This window comes from Protopterus annectens, chromosome 8.part0 (genome assembly GCF_019279795.1).
Source record: "Protopterus annectens isolate FY-2018-M chromosome 8.part0, PAN1.0, whole genome shotgun sequence".
NCBI classification, from domain to species: Eukaryota; Metazoa; Chordata; order Ceratodontiformes; family Protopteridae; genus Protopterus; species Protopterus annectens.
The window spans coordinates 1,285,122,424-1,285,150,228 of NC_056741.1; the positions used below are offsets into that span (position 1 = coordinate 1,285,122,424).

General features: G+C 44.0%; 1 protein-coding gene across 1 annotated transcript in view; it reads left to right on the forward strand.

The window, feature by feature from the left end:
- The window catches only part of CIC (capicua transcriptional repressor), a 1,784,113-nt gene that overhangs the window by 1,050,715 nt on the left and 705,593 nt on the right, over positions 1 to 27,805 (forward strand). Inside the window, exon 5 of the mRNA XM_044080802.1 lies at positions 11,422 to 11,551. Within this exon, the coding sequence (XP_043936737.1) occupies positions 11,422 to 11,551 (130 nt within the window). The remainder of the gene's footprint in view (positions 1 to 11,421; positions 11,552 to 27,805) is intronic.

The window sequence follows — 27,805 nt, forward strand, 5'->3', positions numbered from 1 at the left end:
GCAGTAGGTGGATTGGACACTCTAAATGCTGTGAGTTTGCATGTGAATGTATTGTGTGGAAGAACTACAGAGGCAGGGCTAGCCACCCGGTGGTGTAAACCTTGACTCTAGATTATTGTCACTGTTGAAGTGACACCCCGACACCATGTGCAAAAAATGGGAAAAAGGGGTTGTGGATGCATGGATGGATATGGAACTTTGTTCTTTTTTGTATAGACAGTTTGAGAGAATTTTCTATTACTTCCATTATTTCTAACATTTCTTAAGTATCAAAATCTGCCTTAAGGAATGTGTTTGCGCATATACTATGTATAGGGCCACATATGAATGGGTGCATAATCAAATGTTTTCTAATGAGGTAAAGTTTGAAGTTTTCTATTCATCTGTAGATAAGGAGGGCTTTGTTTGCTCCATCTGCTACTCAGGTCCTCAAGCAATTTGATGAGAGAGGGACATTAATACAGGGAGTTTCTATGATTTTTTTCAGGCTAGATAAGGAGGCTTTGTTTATTCCATTTGCTACTCAGGTCCTCAAGCAATTTGATGAGAGAGGGACATTAATACAGGGAGTTTCTAAGATTTTTTCAGGCCCCCACATTAAAATCTCCCAAATCCTCTTTTCCATCTAAGAAACAAAACAAGCAACCCTGCCTTCTCAAGTCAAACGGGTACCAAAAAAGGGATGTCTGGAAGGGAACGATAAAAAAACAAGGATCTTTTTCACAAAAATGTACAGTCTAGTATTTTAGAATAACTATACCAGCATTTGTTTCCCCTCCCCCCCTCTACCTGTCTCAGTATCTGTCACAGAAATTGTACATTCCCCTTTGGCAGCAGACTGTTTCAGACTCATGGGTGCTAAAAGTACAGGAGGGGCACAGTTGTCACTGGATAAAAATATCTCCTTTCAGAGGAGTTCCTTCTCACCCTCTGAATCAAACAAGAGTTTTTCTTCAGCACTTACTCACCCTAGAAGTCATAGAACCTGTGCCATTAAATAAGAGGCTCAAAGGCTTATTTTTCAAAATGTTTCTTGTACCAAAGAGTGAGTATTCTTGGAGGTCAGGTCTAGATCTTTACTTTCTAAATTTGTACATGAAAGTTCCAAAGTTCAAGCTGTTGACCCTTCAGAATCTGTTACTGTCATTCCCCAAGGAACGTTTATGGTAGCGTAGCATTTAGTGATGCATACCATCATACTCCCATAGCCAAAGGCTTCAGGAAATTTCAATTTTTTTGTGTCTGGGTCACATTATCAGTTTTATGCATTATTATGCTTTGGTTTGTCTAAGCTCAAAGGGTGTTTACAAATTGTCTAGCTCCAATCAAAGCTCATCTTTGCAGTCTTTTTCCCAGATGTCAGGAGTCATTACAGTGGGTTTCTTCTCTTCTAACCAGTCTGAGGTTGCAGGTAAGTGTTCATATATCCTCTTTAACCTCATCACACAGGATTGTCTTTCTAGGCTGTCTCATAGATACTTTGCAGCAAAAGGCTTTCTGAAACGGGAGAAGGTGGATTTTTTTATCTGGAAATTTTCCCAAGTTTCTCTCATAGCCTCTATGATTTTCATGATTTCTGTTTTCAGGTTGCACATGAGAAAGATTCAGTAGTTTCCAAAAAAAAAAAATGGACCCAACATTTGGATCCTATGGAATTTCCAGTTCTAGTATTGGACTTTGTAAAAAAGGAACTGCACAGGTGGAGACAACAGATACAAGCAAATCGTGGTCTCCCTATTTCTATAGTTCCACGATGTTCTGTAACTACAGATGTTTCATATTTCACTTGGGAGACGTTTTTATAGGGGTAAAGGTACAAGGCCTGTGGAACTCCTTCAACAGACTAAATCACATCAGTGTCAAAGAGGTGTGGGTTGTGATCTATGCCATAAAATCTCTTTATCATCTATGGTTCTGTGGCACTCTTTAGGTGATTACAGCCAACACCATAGTGATGTGGTACACAAACAACCTAGAGGACACCAGGTCATACACTCTGTGCACGCTGGCTATGATGGCTTGGAAGGTAGCTCTTCAGCACTCCTTAACTCTCCAAACATCTTACATTCCATCAGAGCAAAACAAAGTGGTAGACAAGCTGAGCAAGTCCAGACCCTCATGATTGGAAATTGACAAAAGGGTTGTTCCAGGAATTAATCCAGTTGTGGTGAACATGTTAAATCCTTAAGTAATCTATTTGCCTCCATTCAAAATAAATAACTGAAAAAAAAATTCTGCTCCAGGACTCCTTGCAGGTAAGCCTAGAAAATAGGTGCCTTTTTTCCCCATGGTCTGGAATGTTAATTTATGCCTTTCCACTGATATTCAGGCTTATTCTGAAGATTCAGAAGAACTCCACAAAGTTCATTGTATTGATCCTGATTTGGCCCAGTCAACACTGATTCTCCCTTCTTATGGAATTGGTAAAGGGCAGTTACCACAAGCTTCCTCACCATCTGGACTTACTCACACAAAGCAGGGCAAGTGTAATGCATCCTGCTCTCAAAACTTTTCAACTAACTGCCTGGATGACTCAGTTCTAGCTTATTTTAGGCAGCTGATTCCAGAGGAAGTGCAGCAGGTACTAAAGTAGGTAAGAAGAACTGCTACTTGGTGGTCTTACATTTGCCAGTTGAAAAGATTTTCTGGTGTTGGCTAGCCAATAACCAGGATGCCATCAGGGATTATGTACCACTGGTGCACAAATATTTGTGTAAGTTACTATCCTCTATTAGGGAATGTCTTGCTGCCATTTCACCATGTCTGCCCATGGACATGTACTTTCTTCTGTATGTTTATAGAAATACTTCCTTAAGGAAGTTATACAGCTGAGATCTCCTCATAAACAGGTTGCTCCTTTCTGGGAATCTTAATTTTGTGCTGCAAAAGTTAACAATGTCTCAATTGCACTATGTTCATCAAGCAAACTTAAGGTTAATTACATGTAAAACTGTCTTCTCACTGCTCTGACATCTGCAAGAATATCTGGGTTGTAAGCTGTCATGGTGGGTGAATCCTATCCGGCTTTCCATAGAGATAGGGTGTCATTAAGGCCAAAGCCCTCATTCATTCCTAATGTTGTTTCAGAATTTACTTTAAATCAAACCATCAGTCTCCCAGTGTTCTGTACATATCCTCAAAGTCTTGGAGAAAGGATTTACTCACTACCTGAGCTGCCTATGCACATTCAATCTTGACAGAACAAAGCCCTTATAGCTAATCAGATACTCATTTCTTTTGTTAGGACAAAGAAAGAACAACCTGTGTCAAAACAGACCATTTCCCTGACAGTTGTTCACAGCTGTTACCTTTTGTTATTCCTACTATGGTAAACCAGTTTCATGCAGTATAAAAGTTTGTTCTTTTAGAGCCTTGTCTTCTTCAAAGGCATATTGGTAAGGGGTTAACTTGAAGTGTTCTAAAGGCAGCTACATGGCTGTCTCTGCATGCATTTACCAGACATTGCAGACTGGATTATTTTTCTAGATCTAGGACAGCATTTGCTAAGACCATACTCCAGGGGCTCCTGGATCCATGTCTTTCCTCCTTCCAGGTTGAATAGGCTGTAGTAATCAACCCTCATAGCCTAAAGGCTACTGCTGCAGTGGGAATGTTGAACATAGTACAGTTGTGTAAGTTGCACTTACCCGTAACAGTTGATGTTCGAATTCCTCACTGCTGCAGGAGCTGCGCCCACCCCTCCCTATATCTATTTTGGCTTATAGTTATTTATTGGGATATAAAATTGTTTGTTATTATATTTTTAGTGGTTCTGAATGAGTACGCTTCTTCTTAACTTTTTTCTTTTTGCTCCTTCATAACTTTTGGGCAAGAAAGGCCTGAGGAATCTTCCCTCTGACTCTTGATTTTCCTTCCACAGGGCTGCTCAGTCAGCAGTCACTCTGAACTGTGAAGGTATGGGAGAGAGCCAGAGCTTTTGGAAGCTGGTTGGTTGCTGTGCCATGTGCAGGCCACAGCCCATATAGCCTGTCTGCTACTGTAGTAGTGAGGGAGGAATCTGAACATCTACTGTTATGTGTAAGTGCAGCTTACACAACTGTACTTTCTTTTGCACATGCTCAGTTCCAACTACATTTTTTTCACTAATAAAAATAATAAATGAACATGTCACATATCTAAGCTGACGGCAAAGCCTTTATTTTCCCTAGTGTTTTGGCAAAAGCCTAAACTGGGAGTGAACAATTGATGCCACAACTACATTTATTGTACAATACAATAAATCAGTCCATTACATCAATTTGTTTGACACACTCTAAATCATTCAATTAAATTACCTGTTTGTTATTAAAGTACTATCAACTTTTATACATTTTGGACTATTGTACATATAGCTCTTCCATTTTCATTACTGCTTTTATGTCCAGTTTACTTCTGTGTTTACGCCTCTTGGGTGTAGGTTTTTAAATTTCAGAATTAATCTGGATTAATAAATCACACTTATTCCCACCCATATGGAATGAACAGTGCCCAACACCAAAAATTTCATCCCTTCAATATTCCCATTATGAACATTTTTAGAAGGCTGAACAACTGTACTACAGTATGTACTGCTTGGCCTGTGTGCCTTCATCATGAATCCTGTGCTGCTAAGAGGGTTCCCACTTTGTCATCCAGAGTCCACTGAGAGTAAAAGCAGGAAGCATAGTTTCCTCCTCCCTTCCAACCTCCCTTCTTCCAGGATAGCAAGATTGTGCCAACTGCTTATTTGTCCTTGCCGCCCTCTGTTGACAGCCCTTTCATCACTAGGTTATTAGATTATCCCATTGGACTGTAGCAGGGCTGCTACATATGGCACAGTTTACATGGGAAGAGGTTAGGACTGACTCAGGACAATGTCAGCCACTGCAGTCTTCTGTAAACGTGTGTCTACTTTAACTGTTTGCAAGGCTTTTTCCTGAGCATCTATTTGTACATTTTTTTCAGACATTACAAACTGAGTGTTCATTCTAAAGGTTGAGCAGGAACTGCTTTAGATTAACCCCCCCCCAAACACACACATTTCTTGGAGTTTAGTGTACGCTGCTTGGTACTTTCACTTGATTAATCTGCCACGCCAATGATATTTATGCTGAATGTAGTACATTTGCTTATACAAGTATCCACTATAGCAATAAGTGTTTGAATAATAGGATCATTGCTGCTTTATAGACTCTTCCATCTTCTAAGTCCCGCATGTGTCATGGGTGGTGTGGTGATCATTGTAGATAGCTGTGTACCTCCTAAAGGTGTTGTGAGATTTTGTGTGACTTTTGTGTTATTATAAAGTCTTAGTATCTGATGTCAATCTTCATTCATTCTTGACTGTTGGGGTTTGGTTCTGATCCTCGGAACCGACTCGGCTGTTATATCAAACTCGCGCCAGCCAAAAACTCTCAAGCTAAGGCTACCCATACTGCCACCCTTTTACCTCAGATCTCGTTTGCCACATAGAAAATCGGACATGTCAGCCTTGCTCTCAGCTAAGTGCTAAACATTTTTGATTATGTAGCTATTTTTGTCTAACCTTTTTTGCTCATTACTTCTTTCTCTTGCTCTCTAAGGTTCTTGTTAGTTGTGAGTGATTTGTGTCTACCCTATTCTTACCTTCCAGATGTTCTGCTTTCCATCATTGGTATAGGCCCCTCCTTTCCCTCTACCTGTTGGTATTTCTTGGATACCATCGCTGGTATCCTTATTTCCTTCCCTTCTACCTTTTTCTCTTACACTCTTTGTGGGTAATCTTCGAGTACCATTGTTGGTATTAAATAAGTTATTCTGTACTTCTTGTTTTTACGAGTGTGTGTGTGTGTGTGTGTGTGTGTGTGTGTGTGTGTGTGTGTGTGTGTGTTTTCTGGCTAGAAAAATGGCAGAAAAACAGAAGGGAACCACAGGGTTCAAACAGTGTAGGGACTGTGGCAGACAGATGCCCAATTCCGATGGGCATCTTTCATGTGTTTATTGCTTGGGTGTCCCTCATCTTGAGATACAGCCTCCATGTGAACTCTGCAAGGGTTTCAGTGCTTGTACTCAGATGAAACAAACTCATTCTTAAGGGATTGCTAAAATGCCCATTTAGTGAAGCTCTGTCTGAGGTGGAGACATCTAAATCTCCCAGGACTGAATAAAAAAAAACTGAGACATTCAGTGCCATCCTCCCCCAAGGTACACGAATCTAAGACTCCAAAATCTCAGGTTTCGACTCTTCCATTGGAACCAAAGCCTAAAGTTCCTAAGACTGCACCGACTCTTGCTCTGGGACTGAAACCAGTTAAATCCCCCATGGTGCCATATATCATTGAGACTACCCAGACTCCTACAGCGCCAACCTTGTCTTTGGTACCGACGGCCTCCAAGGCACCAACAATAGTCTCCTCAAATATTTTGGTTCCATCTTCCCGTACCAAGCAAAATTCTGTTCAGCAGACCATGGTGCTAAAGGTCGAGATACTAAGTACCCCAGGACTAGATACTCCCAATCTATAAACCCCTTTTTGGGTCAGCAGTTAAGTCCCTTTGTAGACGGACCAGAATCCGATTTGGGAATGTCCATCCATTCCTCCAAGAGTCTTTTGGAACTGGACTTAGTTAGATTGGCAGATCAGCTCTTGGCAGCCAGACGTTTCCCTGCTCCCTCTCGGACCTCCCTCCCTCCCGGAGCCGAGGTTTACTCTCCCAGGACTCCCACATATCTTCCTCCTTCAACCTGTCCGCAGGTCTTTGAGCCCACTACTTCTACATTCCCGGTGCCAGCTACTTCAGTATCGTTGGTGGATCTCACTTTGGTACCGGAACCGACTCTGTGGTGTTCAGCTCCATCAGAGCCGTCACACCCACGGGACTGAGATTTGGCTGCCGGCTCCGGGATCCCTGGATTGGCTCAGATTTTTTTTCACGGCAGCGTCTATGGTTCCTGGTGCCCTGGCAGCTACAAGTTCTCTCTCAGCTCTTACTCTGGGAGGACGACAGAGTGCGGTGTGATCCCGGTTCCAAGGTTGTCTTTCTTGGTTCCGGGCGGGCCTACTTTCCAGATTATGGAGAGAGCCCTAGCCTCAGCAGGCTCACTGTTGGCACCATCCCCATCTGAGTGTCACATTTATGAATTCTCTGGCTCCCAGCTGTCACAATTTGCTACCTGGGGACAGTGGGCACAAGAGCAGCAAGATACCCTACTGTAGGGTCCCCTATCTTTGAAGTCCTCCTCAGACTTTTCCCTGAAGAGCCACCCATAAGAGATCATGCAAGAAGAAGCACCTGGATTCTCCAGAAGATTCTGTCACTGAAGGTACAGATTTCGACAAAGGGGAAGGGTCCCCTTGATCACCCCCTGAAGATGTCTCCTTTGGAGACATTCTTGAGATTCTGAAACAGAGGGGTGATTGGAAGTCTTCAAACTCATCCTTCGAGGAATCTGTCTTCTTGCAGGCTTTTTGTACTCAGCCATCTACATCTTGGGTGACCCTGCCTGCAGATGAACTAATTAAACTCATCATGCAGTGTGTGTGAAAGGCGCCTGACACCATAGAGCCAATTCCTCGGAGACCGGACAAAGTTCTCAGTCCTGGAGGATCAGCCCCATTGGTCGAAAGGTGTAGCAGTGGAGGCCATGGTGGTGGCGGAAGCCACTAAAAAGGAAATCACTGAAGAGAGTTCAACTGTCCATCCTCCAAACTGAGAGTCTCGGACGATGGACAGATTTGGGAAGCAGATCTTTGCTTCAATGACCTGCACTATTCAGTCTTTGAACTTCTTGGCACACCCGACTCCAAAGGGATCTGATAAATGAGATTTCAGATACCTTGGCAGGAGCAGTGTCTGACGAGGTCTGGGATACGGCTACCTATCAGATTGCCACCCTAGAGTCGATCTCCAACTCTTCTATGTGGCTTATTGCACATACAGCCGAAGGAACGTCCAGTGCAGCAGGTACAGGAGTTGCCATAGGCACCACGCTTGGATGCACTTGCATGATTTTGTGGACCCCTTTAAGTCTTCCTTTGTCAACACTGTTGTTGATGCTACTTTGTTGTTTGGCCCAAAAGTCAGAGACACATTAGCCAGGTGTGAGAAGGACGGAAAGACCGTTTCTGCTGTGTGCTTGCATTCTTATTCCAGAAATCAGAGAAGTGGAAAGATATGGTTCAGGAAGACCCCAGGGCCTTTTGGGGACACATGTGGCAAGTATTCCCCCCCCCTCGGGGAAAGATTTTCTCTGCACCACACAGCCTGGCAGTCTATAACTTCGGATTCCTGGGTGCAGACGGTAATTACCAAAGGTTGCCATATTCCCTTCGGTCTTTCTCCCAAACCACAAAGGTGAATCTCCGATATTCCACCCACTCAGAGGGATGTAGCAGCACTAGAGATTCAAAAGCTGCTTCAAAAAAAAGAGTCATCCAAGCAATCCCACCAGACCAGGTAGGATCCGGATTTTATTCAAGATTCTTTTTGGTGCCAAAAAGACAGGGAACTGGAGGCCAGTCTTAGACCTCAGTGTATTGAACAAACTTGTGCAACAAACAAAATTCCAGATGGTCACGGTTCAGTCTATCCTTCCTTTTCTGGAGAAAGACGATTGGATGTGCTCCATAGATCTTCAGGATGCATATTACACATAAAGATGGACAAATGCTCCAGAAGATATCTTCCCTTCTGGCTAAGAGCCAGCCATTACTAGTTTCAGTCACTACTCTTTGGTCTCACCACAGCCACAGGGTGTTCACCAAATGCATGGCAGTTGTAGCAGCTCACTTAAGGCTACAGAGATTCTGTGCGTTTCCATATTTAGACGACGGGCTCCTCATCTCCCCCACCAGGCATCTGCTGCTTTTCACCTTGGACTCCATTGTATGTCTTGCCGAGTTCTTAGGCATTTCAATAAACAGAGAAAAATCACAACTATCTCCCACACAGGACATAGACTTAATCGGAGCAAAACTAAACACGAAATCCTGCATGGCTTCCCTTCTTCATCACAAACTGGTAAAGTTGAGATTGCAACTTCAGTCAATACTTTCTCAACACAAAGTTCTTGCTCGCCTAGTTTTACAATTTCTTAGATCCATGGCAGCGACAATCACTTTAGTCTCCCTGGCGAGGTAGCACATGAGGCTGCTTTAGTGGTTCCTGGCGTCACAATGGTCACTGTTAGCTCACCCTTTGTCCCATCCAGTCCTCATAATGAACCGCTACAGACAGGATTTATCTTGGTGGATGAAGCCAGAAGAGAATTTATGAAGTTGCTCCTCCCAGCCCAAGGCCATAGTGACCACTGATGGTTCTCTGATAGGGTGGGAGGGGCATTTTCAGGGAAAGACAGTCCATGGCACTTGGTCCCCTCAAGAGGCCCATCTGCATATCAGTGTCGTAGAACTGAGGACAGTGCTTTTAGCATTGCAAGTATTCCAGTCTGCCCTTCCTTCACAGACAGTTGGTATCCAGACAACATGCCAGCAGTTTGGTATGTCAACAAATGGGGGAACAAGGTCCTGTCATCTGTGTTGGGAAACTTTAAGAGTTTGGCAATGGGCAATCGCCTTTCTAATAGCAGTGCATATTCCAGGGAACTCCAACGTGATTGGGGACAAACTAAGCAGATGTATCCTACCTCCTGATTGGTCTCTCAATCCCAACATAGCGACAAGACTCTTTCGTTGATGGGGTCAGCCTTGCTGCAACCTGTTTACCTCTCCCATAAACCAGAATTGCAGCAGCTACTTTGGCCTAGTCCCTCCTCACGGGCAGTCCCTGAGAGATGCACTTCTTCACGATTGGCCCATGGGATTTCTATATGCCTTTCCACCAATCCCTCTAATTCCCCAATTTCTGAGGGAAGCCCAACTGTTGAGAAGCAAAGTGATTCTTATTGCACCTTATTGGCCCCATCAAGTCTGGTTTCCCTTTCTCTGGCCTCACCTAGTTTGTGGACTCTGGATCCAACTCCAGATCTGATATCTCATCCTTAGGGCTTGGTCCATCCCATCCTTCAAAATCTCAAGCTGATGACATGGTTTCTCCACTTCCAGTAATTGCAAGGTGAAACAATTTGTCCTCCCCAGTACAAATGATACTTCTGTTTTTTCATAAACTGTCCACCAGAAAACTTTATCTTAGCAAATGGAAGAGATTTGCTATTTGGTCTGATAAAAACTGTCTTGATCCTTTCTTGGCTCCAGTCGATAAGGTCTTGGACTACTTAGCCACCTTATTTCAATTGGGAGCATCAACTTCTAACATTAGAGTTCATTTAGCTGCCATTTCGAATTTCCACAACAGATTTGATGATCATTCTTTGATGTCTCACCGTCTTTGCAGAACATTTCTTAAACACGCTTTACATTTGAAGCCGCCTTTCAAAGATCCCATAGCACCATGGAAGCTGTGTTTTTGGCTTGGATAGGGCCTTTAACACTTGATCTACAGAGATGTGAGGTGCGGGACAAGTATCGGGGATGTCGAATGGGCTTTTGAGGGGGGAAAGGGGATGAAGTTTGCACTGAACCTATCAGCTAGCAGGTTGGCTAGCTAGCAGGTTGGCTAAATCAAAAGGATCAGTGTAAGTGGTACCATTAAGTACTAATTTGGAACAAACCTGGGCTTTGCCATGGAGGTTCCTGACGTAACTGAAGAAGACTTTGTGGTTTCCCTCTGTTTCGCAGTCTAGTTTCAATTCATAATTGGCTTTTGAGGTTTTCACTAGTAATCTAATTTGCTTGTTGTGGCTGAGGAAAGAATTTTTCTGATTTGGAATTTATCCCTTTTTACCCTTGAACAACAGTTTCTTCCTTTTGTTGTAAAGTCTGTTGATAGAGGATGTCCACCAGACAGGTTTGTGTTTCCTTGAGGAGCAGGTTTTAGTTCTGTTGGGTATGGCTGAGTCCATGCAGTTCTACAGGTGCTTGTATACTGCATTGGCGTACTGTTCAGCATAGCTGTCTACATCCTCTGAGGGTGTGCAGTGGTGTGAAGCTACTGATACCCTCCCTTAGGAGGTTATACTCTGCTTTTGAGAAGTTTTTTAGCCTGGTTACGGCTTGGGAGGGAGTCGGGTGAGATAGAAACTTCGAATGAGACAGACTGATGATCTGATCTCACCAGGGAAGAACATACTATGGGAGTGGTGCAGCAGTCACCCATGTTGGTGAGAACCAAGTCCAGAATGTTATCTCCCCTTGTGGGGGATGAGACGAGCTGGTCTAGTGCGTTAGAACTGATGAAGTCAAGGAATCGTTGGGTGAGTGCATTAGTGCAGGAATAGTTCACCGAGTCTGTGGTGGGGTAGTTGAAGTCACCTAGGATCAGGGTGTTAGTTCACTGTTAATACAGACCCCTTTCTACTCAGTTTTATTAATCATCTCAGGACTCTCAAAGTGAGCCTGGCTGTGGTATGCCTACACTTTACAGTGTATCCATTTTGTTTTACAGGGTCTTCACAGGAAATAACTCTGATCTTCAACCCTCACTGCCTCCAGGAAAGCGTCGTACTCAGTCTCTCAGTGCACTGCCAAAGGACAGAGATTCCTCCTCAGAAAAGGATGGGAGGAGCCCAAATAAGGTAAAAGCATACTTTGATAGTGTCGCTTTACATGAGTGAGATTTTCCACAAGGGGACAATAGTTGTTGTGTTGTAGCGCTATTGGTTCAGCATTAGAAACTCGTAATGTATTCCTGTGTATCGTAAGATATATTTTGCCCTGTCTAGCAGGTGCCCAGGCTTGCTTATAACTCTGCAGACACTGTTTAATTAGACGTCTTAAGTTTGTTTGTTTGTGTCTTTCGGCTATTCCCGGTTAGGGGTCGCCACAGCGGAACTCCGGTCCGCTAATGATTGGCAGTTGATTTTTACGTACCGGCTTGCCAGGCCTGAAGCACAACCTTCAACGAAGGTACGCCCATTCACACATGTCTCCACGCAGAAGACGCTCTAGCTGAGAATCGAACCGGACAGCATCTTACTGTTGATCATAAATCAGTTAATCATCAATTACTTCACTGATGATGCTGCTCCATTAATAGATTCAGCATTTTCAAAGGAATTAGAGTAGTATGTAGTAAAATTAAGACCACATCCTTACATTTTTAGGTAAGGTGCAAATTCTATGCCACCATCTGATCTGTTATTGTTGAAGGGCTGTTGATAAACAATTCTTTGGTAATGAAAAGTGATTCAATGTATATTAAATAAATCCCCTCCAGTCCAGCTAATAAGCCTGAGATAGCCATCAGTACCTCTGTAGGAGTAGTGGTACATTCAAAAATGCAGGGAGGATTTTGGAAAATCATCACAAAATGTCAGTAAGTGCTCATTGTGAATGCAAAAGGCCACACAATAGAGCTCTTTATTCTCCCCAGAGTTGTAGAGACTGTTCCTCCATTTCACTCCATTTTCTTCTTAGGGATTAAGGGTTTGGGAAACCTCCATCCTGAACGTTAGCAACCTCAGCGAGGACCACCTTAACATCAAATTTTGTATGGCGACTCGCCAGGAGGTTTGCCTTGCTACTACAAGGCTACTGGGTGATGTTGTGGGATGTGATAGACTTATTTTGAAACATTACTGTTTGGGGTCTACAGATGAGGTTCATTTGGTCATTTGATCTCTACTATTTCACCTTCCTGCTTACAAAGGTATTAGATATAGTAACCTGTCTCTGTGCACAGAGGGCTGGAACCTTGACTGTGACCTGGGTTTGATTAGCAGCCCCAGCACTGGAGGAGACAGATACGGAGGGATAGCAGTGAAGGAGCATGGTCTGCAGGAAGGGAAGGTTGAGGGTGTTCAGAGAGAACAGTGGGAGGAGTCATTTCTCTAGTGGAGTCTGGGGAAACCATTTTCTGTGCTAAAGAGTTGGTAACTGGAGGCTGCATTCTGTTAGCATATTTTGCAGAAGTGAAGGACAGTTAGCATGGTCAGTCCATTGCACATCCCTTTCTTCTGATGAGTGTAAGGACATAAGGCAAAAATTCTTGAGCCAAACCCTGACCCTCATGGCTTTTCTTGGCTGACACTCACCCTCGGTGATGAGGGAATGATTGGTCAGTTAGTCAAGGAAGCAAAAATGTAAAAAAAAAAAAAAACAGCTAGACATGATGTTGCTGGACCTACCCGAGTTCCCTTATCAGAGTGACTGTCTTTAACAGAGCTCATCAAAGAAGTTCTGATTGCTTACATTGCTTGTGTGGTCATGTAGTTGCAGACCTAGTTATCTTCATCATTTGGTAGAAAGTAATTTTTTGTTTGCTCAAAATTTTTTTTTAATTTTCAGTTAAAATAACATTTACATAATATTTTTAAATATCATTTTAAACAACTATATACAATATTTACAGTAGCCTTACTTTCAACTATATGTATGTCTAAAACATTTAATTTATCTACACATTGAAAACAGCATAAGAATCCATTTTGTTCCCAGGAGTTATTGTTTCCCTTTATAGTTTGTGAGGAAAGTTCTTAGGGATGGAAAATGGGGTTAAAAGATCAAACCAAATTTTAGTTCTATGTTTGCATTGATAAGTTTCCTAAAGGAATTGATGTAATGATTAATCAGTGATGTTTTAGAAGGTTTTGTTATATTATATTGTATACTTATGCATAGTATGTACCAGAGTTTGTTTGATTTGTCTAATATTAAAATTTTTTTTAACAGATTAAACTCATTTGTTAATATAGCCGTTGTTAATTCTTTCCAGTTGGCAAAATAATTTGGCTTTATCCAGTCTATTGTAGTTTTAAGCACAGATGCTTTTATATATGTTTCTATTTCTGGAAAGTTCAATCCTCCTTGTTTCCAGGGTCTAATGTGATGAGTTAGAGCTACTCTATTCTTTTTGGGATACAATAAAAATGTTGTTAAACATGAGTTTATTTATTTAAGAAAGCATCTTTTAGGAATTAACTCTATTGCTAATGATGCTACATATAGTATTTTTGGCAATAAGACCATTTTATTAATTGCAACCTGTCTTCAAAAGTTAATATAATTTTGTTCCACTTTTCTATATATATTTTTATTGTTTCAATAATGTTTTTGTAATTTATTAATATTGTTTCGTTTATACTTTTGAATAACACTATTCCTAAATAATTTAGCATAAGTTCTTGTTTTCCTATGATGGATTTATCTGTAACTTGTAGTTCTTTTTTCTTATATAAAAATAGAAATTTTGATTTTGATCTATTAAAATGTAGACCTGAAATCTTATAAAATTTCTCCATTACTTCTTCTAGCTCTCCTAATGACTCTATGGAGTTTGATAGGGTTAATAAAATATAATCAGCAAAAAGCATTATTTTAGATATGTACTGGTCATAGACTTCTATTCCTTTTATTCTTGGATTATTGCATATTATTTCTGCAAGTATTTCTATAGCCAAAGCAAATAAAATAGGAGAAAGGGGGCATCCTTGTTTAGTACCTTTCATTATATGGATAGATTCTGAGGTGAAAGGACCTAATTTAATGCAGGCTAAGTTATTAATATATATGTTTTTAGTAATAAGATGAAGGGAGGAGGAAATTCAAATAATGCTAAAGGTTTAAATAGATATTCCCAGTTGAGGGAATCAAATGCTTTTTCTATGTCTAATCCGATTACAAGTGTTTCTCTATCTTCTTTATAGAAAGTAAATTTTGATTATTAATCAGAGGATGGTCTTTATTGGGGCGAAACTGGGCATTCATTGTAGGAGGGCACCTTGAGAGTGTGGATAAAGATGCAGCACAGACTGTGACCCTTCAGTACCTTCTGGGTTTGAGCCTTGCCTAAAAAGGCACTATGGGGGTGGCAAGAGCCTTGGCCAGTATTCGAAAGCCTAAGGGTGACAGGTGCAAGCTGTCTCTAGCGAAGCAGTGTGGCCTGTCGAGCATGTCATCCCAGGCTGACAGATACTGGATCCCATTTGAATGACACCAGAAGCTTAGCCATTTGCTGAAATTGATGATTTTTTCTCTCTACTGTAGTATCATTCTTGGTGAGGGCAGGATGCTACTCAGGGTCAGGGTCATACCGGCTTGGGCTACGTGATCAGAGAGCTCCTCCACAAAGGTGGAGCCGCAACGGACCACAGGAACTATTGCTCTATAAGCCTGACTAGCTTGGTCTGCAAAGCTATGGAGCGCATCATCATGGATCTCATTAACAGAGACATTGGGAACCTCCAAACACTGGACCCTACCCATTTCAGCTTTGTTAAGGGCAGATCATGCCTCCTAAACCTGGTGGACTTCTTTGAGACAGTTACCAAGGCTATAGATGATGGAAAGGTGGTCCACACAGCCTACTAGACCTCGCAAAGGCCTTTGACACCATTCTCCACTCAGGTATTATAGACAAGCTCACCAGCCTGAACATAAACCCCTACATCACGAGATGGGTTGCTAACTGGCTCATGGACAGAACCCACATGGTAAGAGTTGCGGGAGCTAGGTCTGACTCTAAACCGGTTACAAGTGGCGTTCCCCAGGGCTCAGCCCTAGATCCCCTCCTGTTCGGCATATACTTCTCAGAGGTACAGGCAAGCACAGGAGGACTTTGGCTGACCAAGTTCGCAGACGACTGCAAACTAAGGTCTATAATTGACACTCCGGCTGACACAGACATCTTCCAAAAGGGACTCACTGAGACAGATACCTGGTGTCAAAACCATGGCCTCAAGCTAAATGTCAAAAAGTGTATAGTCATCTCCTTTGGAAAAAACAAAGTACCCACAAACTATCACATAGGTGATAGCCCCCTAAATACGGAAGATCTAATAAGGGATCTGGGGACCCAAGTAGATAATAACCTCTCCTTTGATAAACACATTGCCAAAGTGGTTAGAAAATCCTTCTATGTGGCCCACCTAATCACAAAAGGGTTTGCACCCAGATCGAAAGAGGTCATTGGGCCCCTCTATGCATCACTCATCAGACCCATCATAGAGTACAATGCCCCATTTAGGATGTACCTTACAAGACACCTGCAACAACTGGAAAGACCACAGAAGTACCTCACCAAGAGGATCACTGGCCTCAAGCAGATGCCCTATGCAGCTCGACTGAAGAAACTCCAGCTGTACTCTCTTGCATACAGCCTACTCAGCGGTGATCTCTGCCTGACATACAATGCCATATCCAACCCAGAATTGATGGACATGCTCCACCTAAAGAAAAACATATCCCCTTGACCCACACGCTCCAGGGGTCTAAACCTCACTACAACAATAAACAGGATGTGCTGGAGGGATAGATTCCTGTCCCAGAGGCTTCCCATGCTCTGGAACAAGATTCCAGTCTACATTAGGCAGAGCTCCTCGCTAACCCTCTTAAAGAGAAACCTTGACAAGTGGATGGGAAACAGAAAGTTTACCCCAGGGATCACTTCAGTGGCTCTGCTTGACAGAGGCACAGGGAATGAATCTAAGGGGATGGCGAAAGCCAACACATTCCGGCTAGTCTTATAAATGCCTTTGGGCTGATAGCCTAGCACCTACCTATGAACCTATAAACTCAAAACAACTTGTTTAGGGAAGGTAGTGCATATCTGGCAGTGGACTACAGACAGAAGTGTTACTATAACAGTGTTTCACATCATGGGAAAAGAAAGCTTACTGGTGAACTTAAAAGGTAAAATTCCAGTCATCTCCTGGAACTTAGGGTTTTAGAATCCTGTTTGGTCACAGTTTTTGCAGGAGTTGAGTGCCTGAAGTTGACATTACTACTCGGGAGAATGTTTTCCTGTGCCTTCCCCCTCTTCATTTCAGCAGATGAGAGGGTGTTGCTGGTGAATTCATTTATCTTTCCATAGCAGGAAAAATTCCTGTATGTCTTTCCATCATTCCCTGTGATTCCATACTTCACTGCAGAAGTCTGAGTATAAAGACCAGAACTCATTCTCATCATCCAGTGGTGGCTGAGAAGGGTATGGGTTCAGGCACTTAGCTCCCTACCAGGACAGAAAGCTGAAGTAGGATAAGTTAAAGTCCTCCTCTTGTTGGTTGGCATTTAACTGCACCTTAAAGTTTGGCTCCTGGATTATATCCCTTGCTGTTCTTGAAAGGGAGCAGCAGAAGTGCTTGAAGTCACTGAGAGCCTTTCAAACAGCAGACATTTTACTATGTGGAAGAGATTCTTTCTGTACTTACTGAGTATCCTTTTTTGTATCATTCAGTGAATTTACAGGTTATTCTGCCTTATATTAGACACCTGTATGAGTTTCTGACATTATACACATTGTGACCTTATGAAGAGCATAATTGTAGCCCAGCACCACCAGATCAGTTTCTTAAAGGAGTCCGCTGTCTTTTCTACCTTTGAAGAACTGATGTGAGTGTGTTCAATCTCGCCTTTGTTCTTACACATGGGTTCGGAGCCGATCCTCGGCTCCGTGCCGGCCGACTGTAAGCTCTGCATCGAGAAGAAGCTCGAGGACATCTAATACCCACAATCCCCCTCTGCCTTTACCTCAGATCTAGTTTGCCGCTGCTGCATTCGCATCGCTGGAGGCTAGCTTGAGGGTTTTTCAGATAAGATTTAACTTTCTTGTTGTTAAATTTTCAAGAGAACTTGTTTAAAACACTAGTTATAGTATTTAGTGTATGATGTGTGTGTAGAGAGTGAAATTCTCGGTACCGTTAACTTAGTTTAAATTCTTTAACTGGTATAGAGTTTTTCGGGGCCTACCACCCCTACTTGGATTGACAAACGGACTGACATATCTACCGGATTTGACCTTTTTTCTCTGGAATTGACTGTTACTGGACTTGACTTTTTTCTCTTACCTCAAAATGTCTGAGAAAATAAAATCTGGATTCAAACGTTGCCAGTGTGGCCAAAAGATGTCGGTCACGGACAACCACAGTTCCTGTGTCTACTGCCTTGGCCCTCTCCACTTACAAGAGGACTGTTCTATTTGTCACTCTTTAGTGGGAGGGTCATGACAGATAGGCGCAGGAAACTGATGGACAGAGGGTTGTTGAAACCCTCTTTCCAGGAGGCTCTGGATGCTTCAGACCAGGCATCCAAATCCTCGAAGGAATCGAAGACGTCGGAGCCCAAGTCATCGGCTCCGAGCTCTTCGGGTAAAGTTAGATCACCGGTTCCACAGACTTCGGGGCCGAGTGTTCAACTGTTGGCAGTTTCCGAGCCTCGAGTCTTGGAACCGGTGACGGAGCTCCCTCCACCGACTCTGTTGAGGTCGGCTCCGTCTTCGATCCCTTCGACTCGTTCTTCCAGGTCCCTTTCCGACACCGATGTGGTCCGTGTGGTGCAGAAATTGATGGAGCATACGGCCCTTTCCAAGCTTATCTCGGTCTCCTCTCAGTTGATGTCGAGACTTGAAGGCCTGCCACTATCTCCATCTGTTCCTCCTCCGAGACCTGTCCAGTCTTCGGAGCCGGAAGAAGCTGAACTGATGATTGTGGAGCCCTCGGTGCCAGAACCGTCCTTTTCTCGGTCGGCACCGTTCACCTCGACTCCATCCGATCCGGTACTGGAGTCTCGGGGCCCAAGATCCATCCTTGGTTCTGGGACCGAGTCGGACCGATGTTTCGTTCCGACGCTCCCTCTCGGGCCTCGGCGGATCGACTCGGTTCCGTCCTCGGGTCGGTGCCTTCGGTTCCTGTTTCGGGATTCTTCCCATTTCTTCGAACCGAGATACCTCGACTCGGGACCCGGGGCCTTCGACCTCATGAGGAAGGTGTTGTCTACCCAGACAACCATATCAGCAGGAACAGCTTCTCCTCCCCACAAAGGACCGTTATCCTCCTCTGCACCCACAGCCACGTCCAAGCGTCGGGCACCAGTGTCTCAGCCACCCCTGGAGGGTGCCCCCTCTTCCTCGGAGGCTTCTTCGGATGCTCCCCACGAAGAAGTCCCTAGGAAAAGATTGTGTAAGAGGAGACACTTGGATTCTCCACAAGAATCCTTGACATCTGATACTGACTTAGATGAGTCAGAAGGGTCCCCTAAGTCACCTTCAGAAGATGTCTCTTTTTCTGACATCTTGGAGATCCTAAAACAGAGAGGTGACTGGCAAGCCCTCCCCCCTTCTGAGGATGAGTCAGTTTTGCTGAAGGCATTTGGTGCTCGCCCTTCCTCCTCCTGGGTCACTCCGCCCTTCGATGAGTTAATGGAGTTGATTGCTCGAAGGGCGTGGGAAACACCTGACACGGTGGAACCAGTCCCTAGGAAGCCAAATAAGTACATTACGGCACCACAGAACAAGGCTTACCTCACCAAAGGAGTTCCAGTAGACGCCATGGTGGTGGCAGCGGCCACGAAAAAGGAGATGTCGGAGTCTTCCTCATCTGTCCATCCGCCTAACAAAGATTCTAGGACCATGGACAGATACGGGAAGCGCATTTTCAGTTCAGCGGCTTTCTATGCGTTCCCTGAACTATTTGACTCATTTTACACGCTACAGAGGGATCTAGTCAAAGAGTTGGGAGATACCCTCCAGGGTACTACAGATGCTGCTGTTTCAGAGAAAGTGACAGCACATCTCAACACCCTTACATCCATTGTAAACTCGTCCATGAGGCTGATATCCTACGCAGCGAAGGATCGAGTAGGGCAGCGGCTTCAGCGATTGCTCTTCGTAGGCAATCCTGGATGCGCTTATGTTCGCTTATGGAAGCCTTCAAGTCTTCCTTTACTAACGCCCCATTTGATGGAGCCACACTTTTTGGCCCTAAAGTAAAGGAGACCCTTACCCGGTGTGAACAGGAGGGAAAGACTCTGTCTGCTGTCGGAGTCCGTTTTCCACCCTTCCAGACCGTACCCCAAAGGGCAACGTGGTGGGAAAATGTGGTTTCAAAACCCCAAGGATCTTTCCCAAACACACAGAGTGATGCCCCTCTAGAGGCAGGGGGCAGAGGTGGAAGACGCCGCCTGGCGGCAGAGGGGTCCGCAAAACCAAGGTGACAGGGATAACCTCCTGGCAAACCTTTTCAGCACTCCTGAGAGGAGGCCCGACTGTCCTGCTCTGGAGGCAGTCGGGGTCGCTTAGCTTTATACCCTCCGGCCTGGCAAAACCTTTCTTCAGACAATTGGGTAAAAGCATTGTTACCAGAGGTTACAAAATCCCATTTCTATCCACACCCATTCCAAAGAGAAAACTCCCAGATGTACCACCCCATCTGCGAGACCCAGCAGCTACAGAAATTTCAAAGCTGCTAGAAAAAAGAGTCATCCAACCAGTCCCACCGGACCAAATAGGATTCGAACTTACTCAAGGTTCTTTTAGTTCCAAAGAAAACAGGGGACTGGAGGCCGATTCTGGACCTAAGCCATCTCAACACCTTTGTCAAGAAGGAAAAGTTCGAATGGTCACGCTTCAATCGATCCTTCCATTCTTACGGAAGGACGACTGGATGTGCTCGATAGATCTGAAGGACGATACTACCACATCAAAATGGCCAGGGCGTCCAGGGATCATTTGCGCTTCCGGCTGGGAGCCAGTCACTATCAGTTTCGAGCCCTGCCCTTTGGTCTGACTACAGTCCCCAGGGTCTTCACCAAATGCATGGCAGTGGTAGCGTCTCATCTGAGGCGCCTAGGATTCCAGGTGTTTCCGTATCTGGACGACTGGCTCCTGTCTGCCACCACCAGGCCAACTGATACAAGCCAGGATTACACCCTACAACTTTGTACACACCTTGGAATTTCAGTAAACTTCAAAAATCTTTGCTACAGCCATCACAGCATATCTTATTCATAGGAGCGGAATTAGATACGCATCATTTAGTTCTAAAACTTCCTACAGAAAGAATAGTAGCACTTCAAATCAACATTTCCTTCTGCTGTCGTCCAGAAAGTCACCGGCAAAAATTGTTCTGAAAGTCTTGGGTCTCATGGCAGCTTCTCTCATTGCGATACCATTGGGAAGACTGCACATGAGAGTGCTACAATGGCTTCTGTTTGCACAATGGTCATTCCAACAACTTCCACTGACTCACGAAATATTGATAACGAAAACATGCAAATCACACCTAATGTGGTGGTTACAGACTTGCAACCTATCCAGCGGAAGACCATTTGTGCTACCCGCACCGTCAGCGACGATAACCACGGACGCTTCCCTGATAGGGTGGGGGGGCATCTTTCAGGGACAGACAGTCCAAGGCGAATGGACCAATCTGGAGTACAATCTGCACATCAATGTTCTAGAGTTGAGGGCAGTGTTTTTGGCGTTGCAACACTTTGCTCCCCTTCTTCCTCCAGGGACCATTGCAGTTCAGACAGACAACATGTCCGTAGTCTGGTACATAAACAAGCAAGGGGGAACCAGGTCTTACCAACTATGCAGAGAGGCCATGAGAATTTGGCAATGGGCAGAGTCCACCGGTCGCTTTCTGATCGCAACGCACATCCCGGGTCATCCAACGTCATAGCCGACAGGCTGAGCAGGGCAATACTATTGCCTCACGAGTGGTCCCTCAAACAGTCAGTTGCGAGAAGGATTTTTCGCAAATGGGGCCAGCCTACCTGCGATCTGTTTGCCTCCAATGAACGCCAAATGCAGGAGCTACTTTGCCCTATTACCCTCCAGGGAAGTCCCCAGGGACGCTGGTGCACGATTGGCCCCCGGTCTCCTATATGCTTTTCCTCCATTTCCCTGATTGCAAAGTTTCTACAGAAAGCCAACAACCTTCAGAGGACTATTATTCTCATTGCCCCGTTCTGGCCTCGTCAAATTTGGTTCCCTTTCTATTGCATCACCGCATTCGGGACCTTGGATGCTGGACCCAGAGCCAGATCTACTGACTCACTCGTCAGGAGTTCCTCACCCATCTCTAGAATCTCTCCATCTAGCAGCTTGGCTGCTCCGCTTCCTTTTAGCCAGGTCGGTTCCTTACATCGGCGGTTCAAGATATTTTAGTAGCTTCTCATAAAGTTTCCACTACAAAGACTTACACCAGTAAGTGGAAAGCGTTTTGTCTTTTGTGAGTCACATCATTTGGACCCTGTTAGAGCTCCGTTAAACAAGGTTTTAGAGTTCTTGACTGAACTATTTCATGAAGGAGCTTCCCGGCTACTTTAAGAGTACAGTTAGCTGCCATTTCTAACTATCATGTAGAGGAATGTGGTGCCTATTATGGCTCACAGACTTTGTAAAGCCTTTTAAAAGGTTCTTTTCATATCAGACCACCAGTCAGAAGTCCGACATCACCGTGGAATTTAAACCTGTTGCTCTCTAAATTGATGTTGCCACCCTTTGAACCAGCCTCAAGTTGCACGTTGAAATTTTTGTCATGGAAAACTTTATTTCTAGTGGCCATTACATCTGCTAGACGAGTGTCTGAGCTTCAGGCCCTTTCTGTCAAACATCCTTATTTAATATTTCATTCTGACAGAGTATCCCTACGCACTAATCCATCCTTTCTTCCCAAAGTTTGTTCTTCTAGTAATATTAATCAGTCCATTGAATTACCCACCTTCTTTAAGAACCACTCTAATAAATTGGAGTATATGTTGCACAAACTGGACGTCCATAGACAACTCAGATTTTATTTGGATAGAACAAAAGATCACAGGAAATCTGATCAACTATTTGTAGCTTTTGCTGACAGCAGAAAGGGTCTTGCAGTTACGAAACAAACTCTTTCCAAATGGCTAACTGACTGTATCACATATGTTTATGAAGCCTCTGACCAAACATTATCAGCAAAACCCAAAGGACATTCCACCAGATCAGTTTCTACATCTTTGGCTCACGCAGCTCGCTTACCACTAGACACTATTTGTGCGGCTGCTACTTGGGCTAAACCACATACATTTATCTCTCATTACAAAGTGGACAGGGTTTCTAGGGATAGGGCAACCTTTGGTTCCACTGTGCTCAAGAACGTTCTCCCTTGAGTTCCTCAGGATCATGGAGCTAGGGACGCTACCCATGTGTAAGAACAAAGGCGAGATTGAACACTCTCACATAAAGAAGTTATGTCCTTACCATAACGTTCCATGTGGAGTGTTCATCTCGCTTGGTTATTACACTCCCACCCTTCCCACCCTTAGGAAGAACGTTCGATTTGGTGCCTGGTCTGGAGTATTCTCCTTCTGCTGTTGCAGTATTAGTGTTACTATCATACCCTTGGTATGTTTGTATATATGTACTTTTATGTATATAGTTTGGCATGTGTGCGTGCTTTATGTCTGGTTTGCTTGCAAACTAGATCTGAGGTAAAGGCAGAGGGGGATTGTGGGTATTAGATGTCCTCGAGCTTCTTCTCGATGCAGAGCTTGCAGTCGGCCGGCACGGAGCCGAGGATCGGCTCCGAACCCATGTGTAATAACCAAGGCGAGATGAACACTCCACATGGAACGTTATGGTAAGGACATAACTTCTTTTTATTCTCCTTGGAACTTGTTTTTATCATTGATAGCTTACTTGTCCTTCATTGAATAGGGTATTGTAACGTCTTCTGTGTTTTGGAAAGTGACATTTCACAGAGGCTGTAACCTCTGCTGACAGGGTTTTGAATCTTAAAGCCCTTGTTTTTAGGGATTTGTATTTAGTCTTTCATAGGTACATGGTAGCCTTTAGGACCAACTGGTGTTTTATGTCAAAGGTAGTGTCACAGTTGTGCTTGAATGAGTCCATCCAGTGCATTGTTTCTTTCCAGGGACAGAGCTAAAGTAGGAGGAGCCCTTCACATCTTGGAACTGCTCATGCTTTCTTTGAAGACAGTGCACAAGTCAAGTAATATGGAATGGCTATGTGGAATGACCAGTCATTTTCTTTATTGTAAGAAGGAAGGGAGAAGCTGGCATATACTTAGCAAACCATCTCCAAGTGGATTGCCAGCTACTTTACATTTACCATTAGATAGCTCACCAGCCACTGGAAAATAGGCAACTCCAACAAAAGACTGTTTGCGTCTATTGTTTGCTTCAAGAATGATTCTTTTGTGAACATGTGTGCCATGGCTACATGCTAATGTTTACTGGGTTGCAGCGTTATGAAGTATTATCCATTGAAGTGTGATTCTAAGAGTGAGGCTTCCTTTGGAACTTCAGTATTCCAAGATTTTGCCTTCTAATTTTTCACCTTTTCACTTTCTGTGGCACCAGCCTCCAAGGAAGTTTAATGTCAGTGCTTCCTCATTATAGCTAAACCAATGCAAAGGTCTCCTTAAGCTCAGATATAATAGGCATGCCATATTGTTTAAACTGTGACAGATCTCTGTGCTTTGAATGTTTTTTACCATCTCACTGTCCCACTGTGTTTGGAGTTTTCTGCAACCTTGGCAGGAATATTTGTGGTTACCCCTATTGGTTTCCTAACATTAGATATAGTAGATGTGTACACGTCATATCATTTAGACTGTGAGGGAGTGAGTTTCTCTGTGCTTAGAATGCTTGTTTCCATCTGTCCCACTGTGTTTGGTGTTTCCTACAACCTGGGCAAGTATACTCATATCATTTAGTCTTTGAGGGACCTCTGTTCTTTGAGTCCGTGTAAACATTCCACTGTCCATTGTGTTTGGAGTTTCCAGTTAGTTGGTTATGCATGTTTTACATGACTTTGTGTTTTTCTCTTAACAAGTTGTGCTCAGTCACTGGACAGTGGTTTAAATGAATAGTGCAGGAGATGAGCACACTGCCCTATCCTGATTTGATATCATCGCACATGCAGGGATGAGTCACATCCATCCCTAAATTTAAGGAAAAAAGGAGGAATCCCATCAATTACCCATGGTAGAAATCTCCCATACAGGTCAGCTTTTATGATGATTACATCATGTTATTGTCAGCCTAATGTTTGTTTACTTGTGCTCAGTAAGCTGTCATAACTTTCATGCTAGTATGGTATGATATGTATGTAAATATTGCAGGTGATGCTTAGTGTATAGGCTTGAGTCATGTTACCTCGTTCCATGTAATACTGTGTGTGTATGTTGCCACTTTCATGTTAGTCTTGAATACAGTACCATAATACAAGAAATGCACTTTTAGTGGCTACATATTCATTTTTCTTTTATCAAACGCAGCTTACTGATTATCCTTTCATCTCACTGAGTGTATGCCTGGAATGACAGGAAATGAAACTCAAAAAGCTTCAGGGGTAATTATTGCAAAGATATTGGTGGAATGACTACAACCATATGTCTGTGTGATGTGCTTAACAGTGCAATGCCATTTTAACCAAAAATAACAGGTTTGTCTTACTGAGTTTGTTACGCAGCCACCTTTACAAGAGTGCCAGTTTAACTAAAGCTAGAAGGTATGCCTTATTAATTCTGTCACATGTCCACCTTTATTTTATTCAGAGGTATTTGAATGTGCAGTCCTCAGTATTTTCCATAAACAGTTACATCTGAAGATGTTGTTTTTCAATTGCTCTTCAACCTGTGGGTTCAAATCCAACTCAGACGAATACTACAGCTATAGGGTCTGAAAATCTGCGCTCCTTCCCTTCCCGTAATTCCTCGCTCTCCCCTCATCACCTCAGATCTCGTTTCTCATTAGTTGCATTTTTTTCAGCATCAAGATTGCAATCGTCTGAACTCCCTTAGGGTTTTCGTGAATGTTTTCTAAAAAAATTGTATTCTGTTCTTCTCCCTGTTGTAGGATTTCTTCCTAATGTTACCCTACTCTCTTTTTTTCTATTTTGAGAAACCACGTTGGTCTGTTTTTCTGTTCCTTCTGCTCCTAACTTTCTTTTTTTCCCTACTTTCTTCTAAATAAATAAAAAAAAAACCTCTCCTTTCCTTGGGTTTTGCTTTCTTCTTGTAGTTCTTCCATTATGTCAAAAAAGCCTTCTGGTTTTAAAAAGTGTGCTACGTGTGGACTCCTCCTGTGCCATCTGCACTGGCTTAAATCAGCACGCTCTTGTTGATAGGATTGATACTTTTATTTTAAGGGCATTTTTCCCTCTTCTTCCTCCTCTGTGACTCCTTCAAATTCTGAGGCTCAAACCCCCTCCAAAAAACATAAAGAAAAGAAACGGTTCCCAGACAGAGCTCCTTCTTTGGCAAACATCCTTAGAAAATTGCCAAGATATTGGATCCTAAGGACTCTGGTCTGATAGTCTGTGAAGTCTGTTCTCAGCTTCGGCCTCCAAGGTTCTCCCTGGAGCCGATCACCTCAAGGCCTAAATCACATTTATTACAGTCACCCAGGCCAGTGTCCAGGCCACCTTCTGTGGCTTCTTCTGTCAGATCCTTCCGAAGGTTATCTGAAGCCGCGGTTGACAGGATGCTGATGAGGTTTCTCAAGGCACAGATTCAGCTGGCGGTTTTGCCTGCTCCGTCCCCTGTTGGATCTGTGAGTCATCAGCCTTCATTTGTTCCCATCTCTCCTTCTCCGATCTGACCCCTTGCTTCAGAGTTGTCAGGTCAGATGTTCCTGGGAGTAGAGACGTCAGAGCCTGCAGGTACTGTTGCCTTGACTCTGATGGTTGCCCAGAGTGGTTTGGCCCCAACTGCCTCAGAGCAGGGCGACTCTCAAAGCTGTGGTGTCGGCCTCAGGTCTGAAGGTTTGACGTCAGCGAAGAAGTTTTCAGAGCTGTCTTTTCCTCTTGGGGCCTCGGAGCTTGATAGCTCAGTTCCGACTCCTCTCTTGGATTTTGGAGTGGCAGGGGCTTGCAGGGCTTCTTCTCTGACAACTTCAGCTCCAGCAGACGTGGCCTCAGATCCCTGTTCGCCCTCAGCATTCATAGTTGTGGAGAGGGGTCTCTCCATGCCTAGGAGAGCCTCAAATCTCCCTTTTTCTGAGCCCAGTCCCTGCTCAGAGGAGTTTGTGCCTGAGTCATCCCTTCTGTCACTGCCCGGACAGCCTGCCCAGAAGAGCTTCCAGGTCACTTCCCATTTGGAACACCCCGCGTCTTCAGATAACTTCCTGGAGCATCCCACCAAGGAGGTCCATCGTAAGCATATGTGCGAAAGGAGGCACTTGGATTCCCCTTCTGGAATCTATCACCGAGGACACTGATTTGGATGAAGGAGAAAGGTCCCCAAGATCCCCATCTGAGGATGTCATCTTTGAAGACATCATGGAGATCATGCACCAGAATGGTGGGTGGTCTGCCAAAACCCTAACACCGAGGAATTGGTGTTCCTGGAAGCCTTCAGGTCAGGCCCATCAATGTCTTGGGTGTCCCCCGTCCCCCCGTGGACCCCGTTATTGATCTGATATCTCTCATGGCATGGACAGAGTCGGACACAGTAGAACCCATTCCAAAATGCACGGACAAAATCCTTAGTGCTTCATCTGATGGGCCCTATTGGACTATGGGTGATCCAATCCTTGCCCTAGTGGTTGCAACAGCCACCAAGAAGGAGCTGGCCCTATAAAGTGCCTCTGTCCACCCCCTAACAGGGAGTCAAGGGTAGTGGGCCGGTTTGGTAAGTGAGTGTACACTTTAGTGATTTTCGCAATGCAAGCAGTGAACTACTTGGCACATGTGATCAGACTGCAGGGAGACCTGGTCAAGGAGCTCTCTAGTTCTACCCCAGGGTCCATGTCTGAGGAAGAAAAAAAGACCTTTTCCTCCAGAATGGCCACCCTTCTATAGCGAGTATGTCCATGAGGCTAATCTTGTATGTGGCAGAAGGTGCCTTACAGGAGGCCAGTTCAGGCATTGCTATAAGGCACCATGTCTGGCTGTAGCTTTGTGATTTCACAGAACCCTTCAAGGCATCATTCACCAACATCTCTTTTGAGGGATCATCCTTGTTTGGTCCTATGGTTAGAGACAACACTCTCCCAGAGTGAGAAGGATGGAAAGACCTTGTTTACCATCAGAATCCATTTTGCCATCCCACAACGGTCCTTCTCCAAGAATCAGAATGGTGGTAAAAAGTTGTGGTTCTGCAGATCTCAAG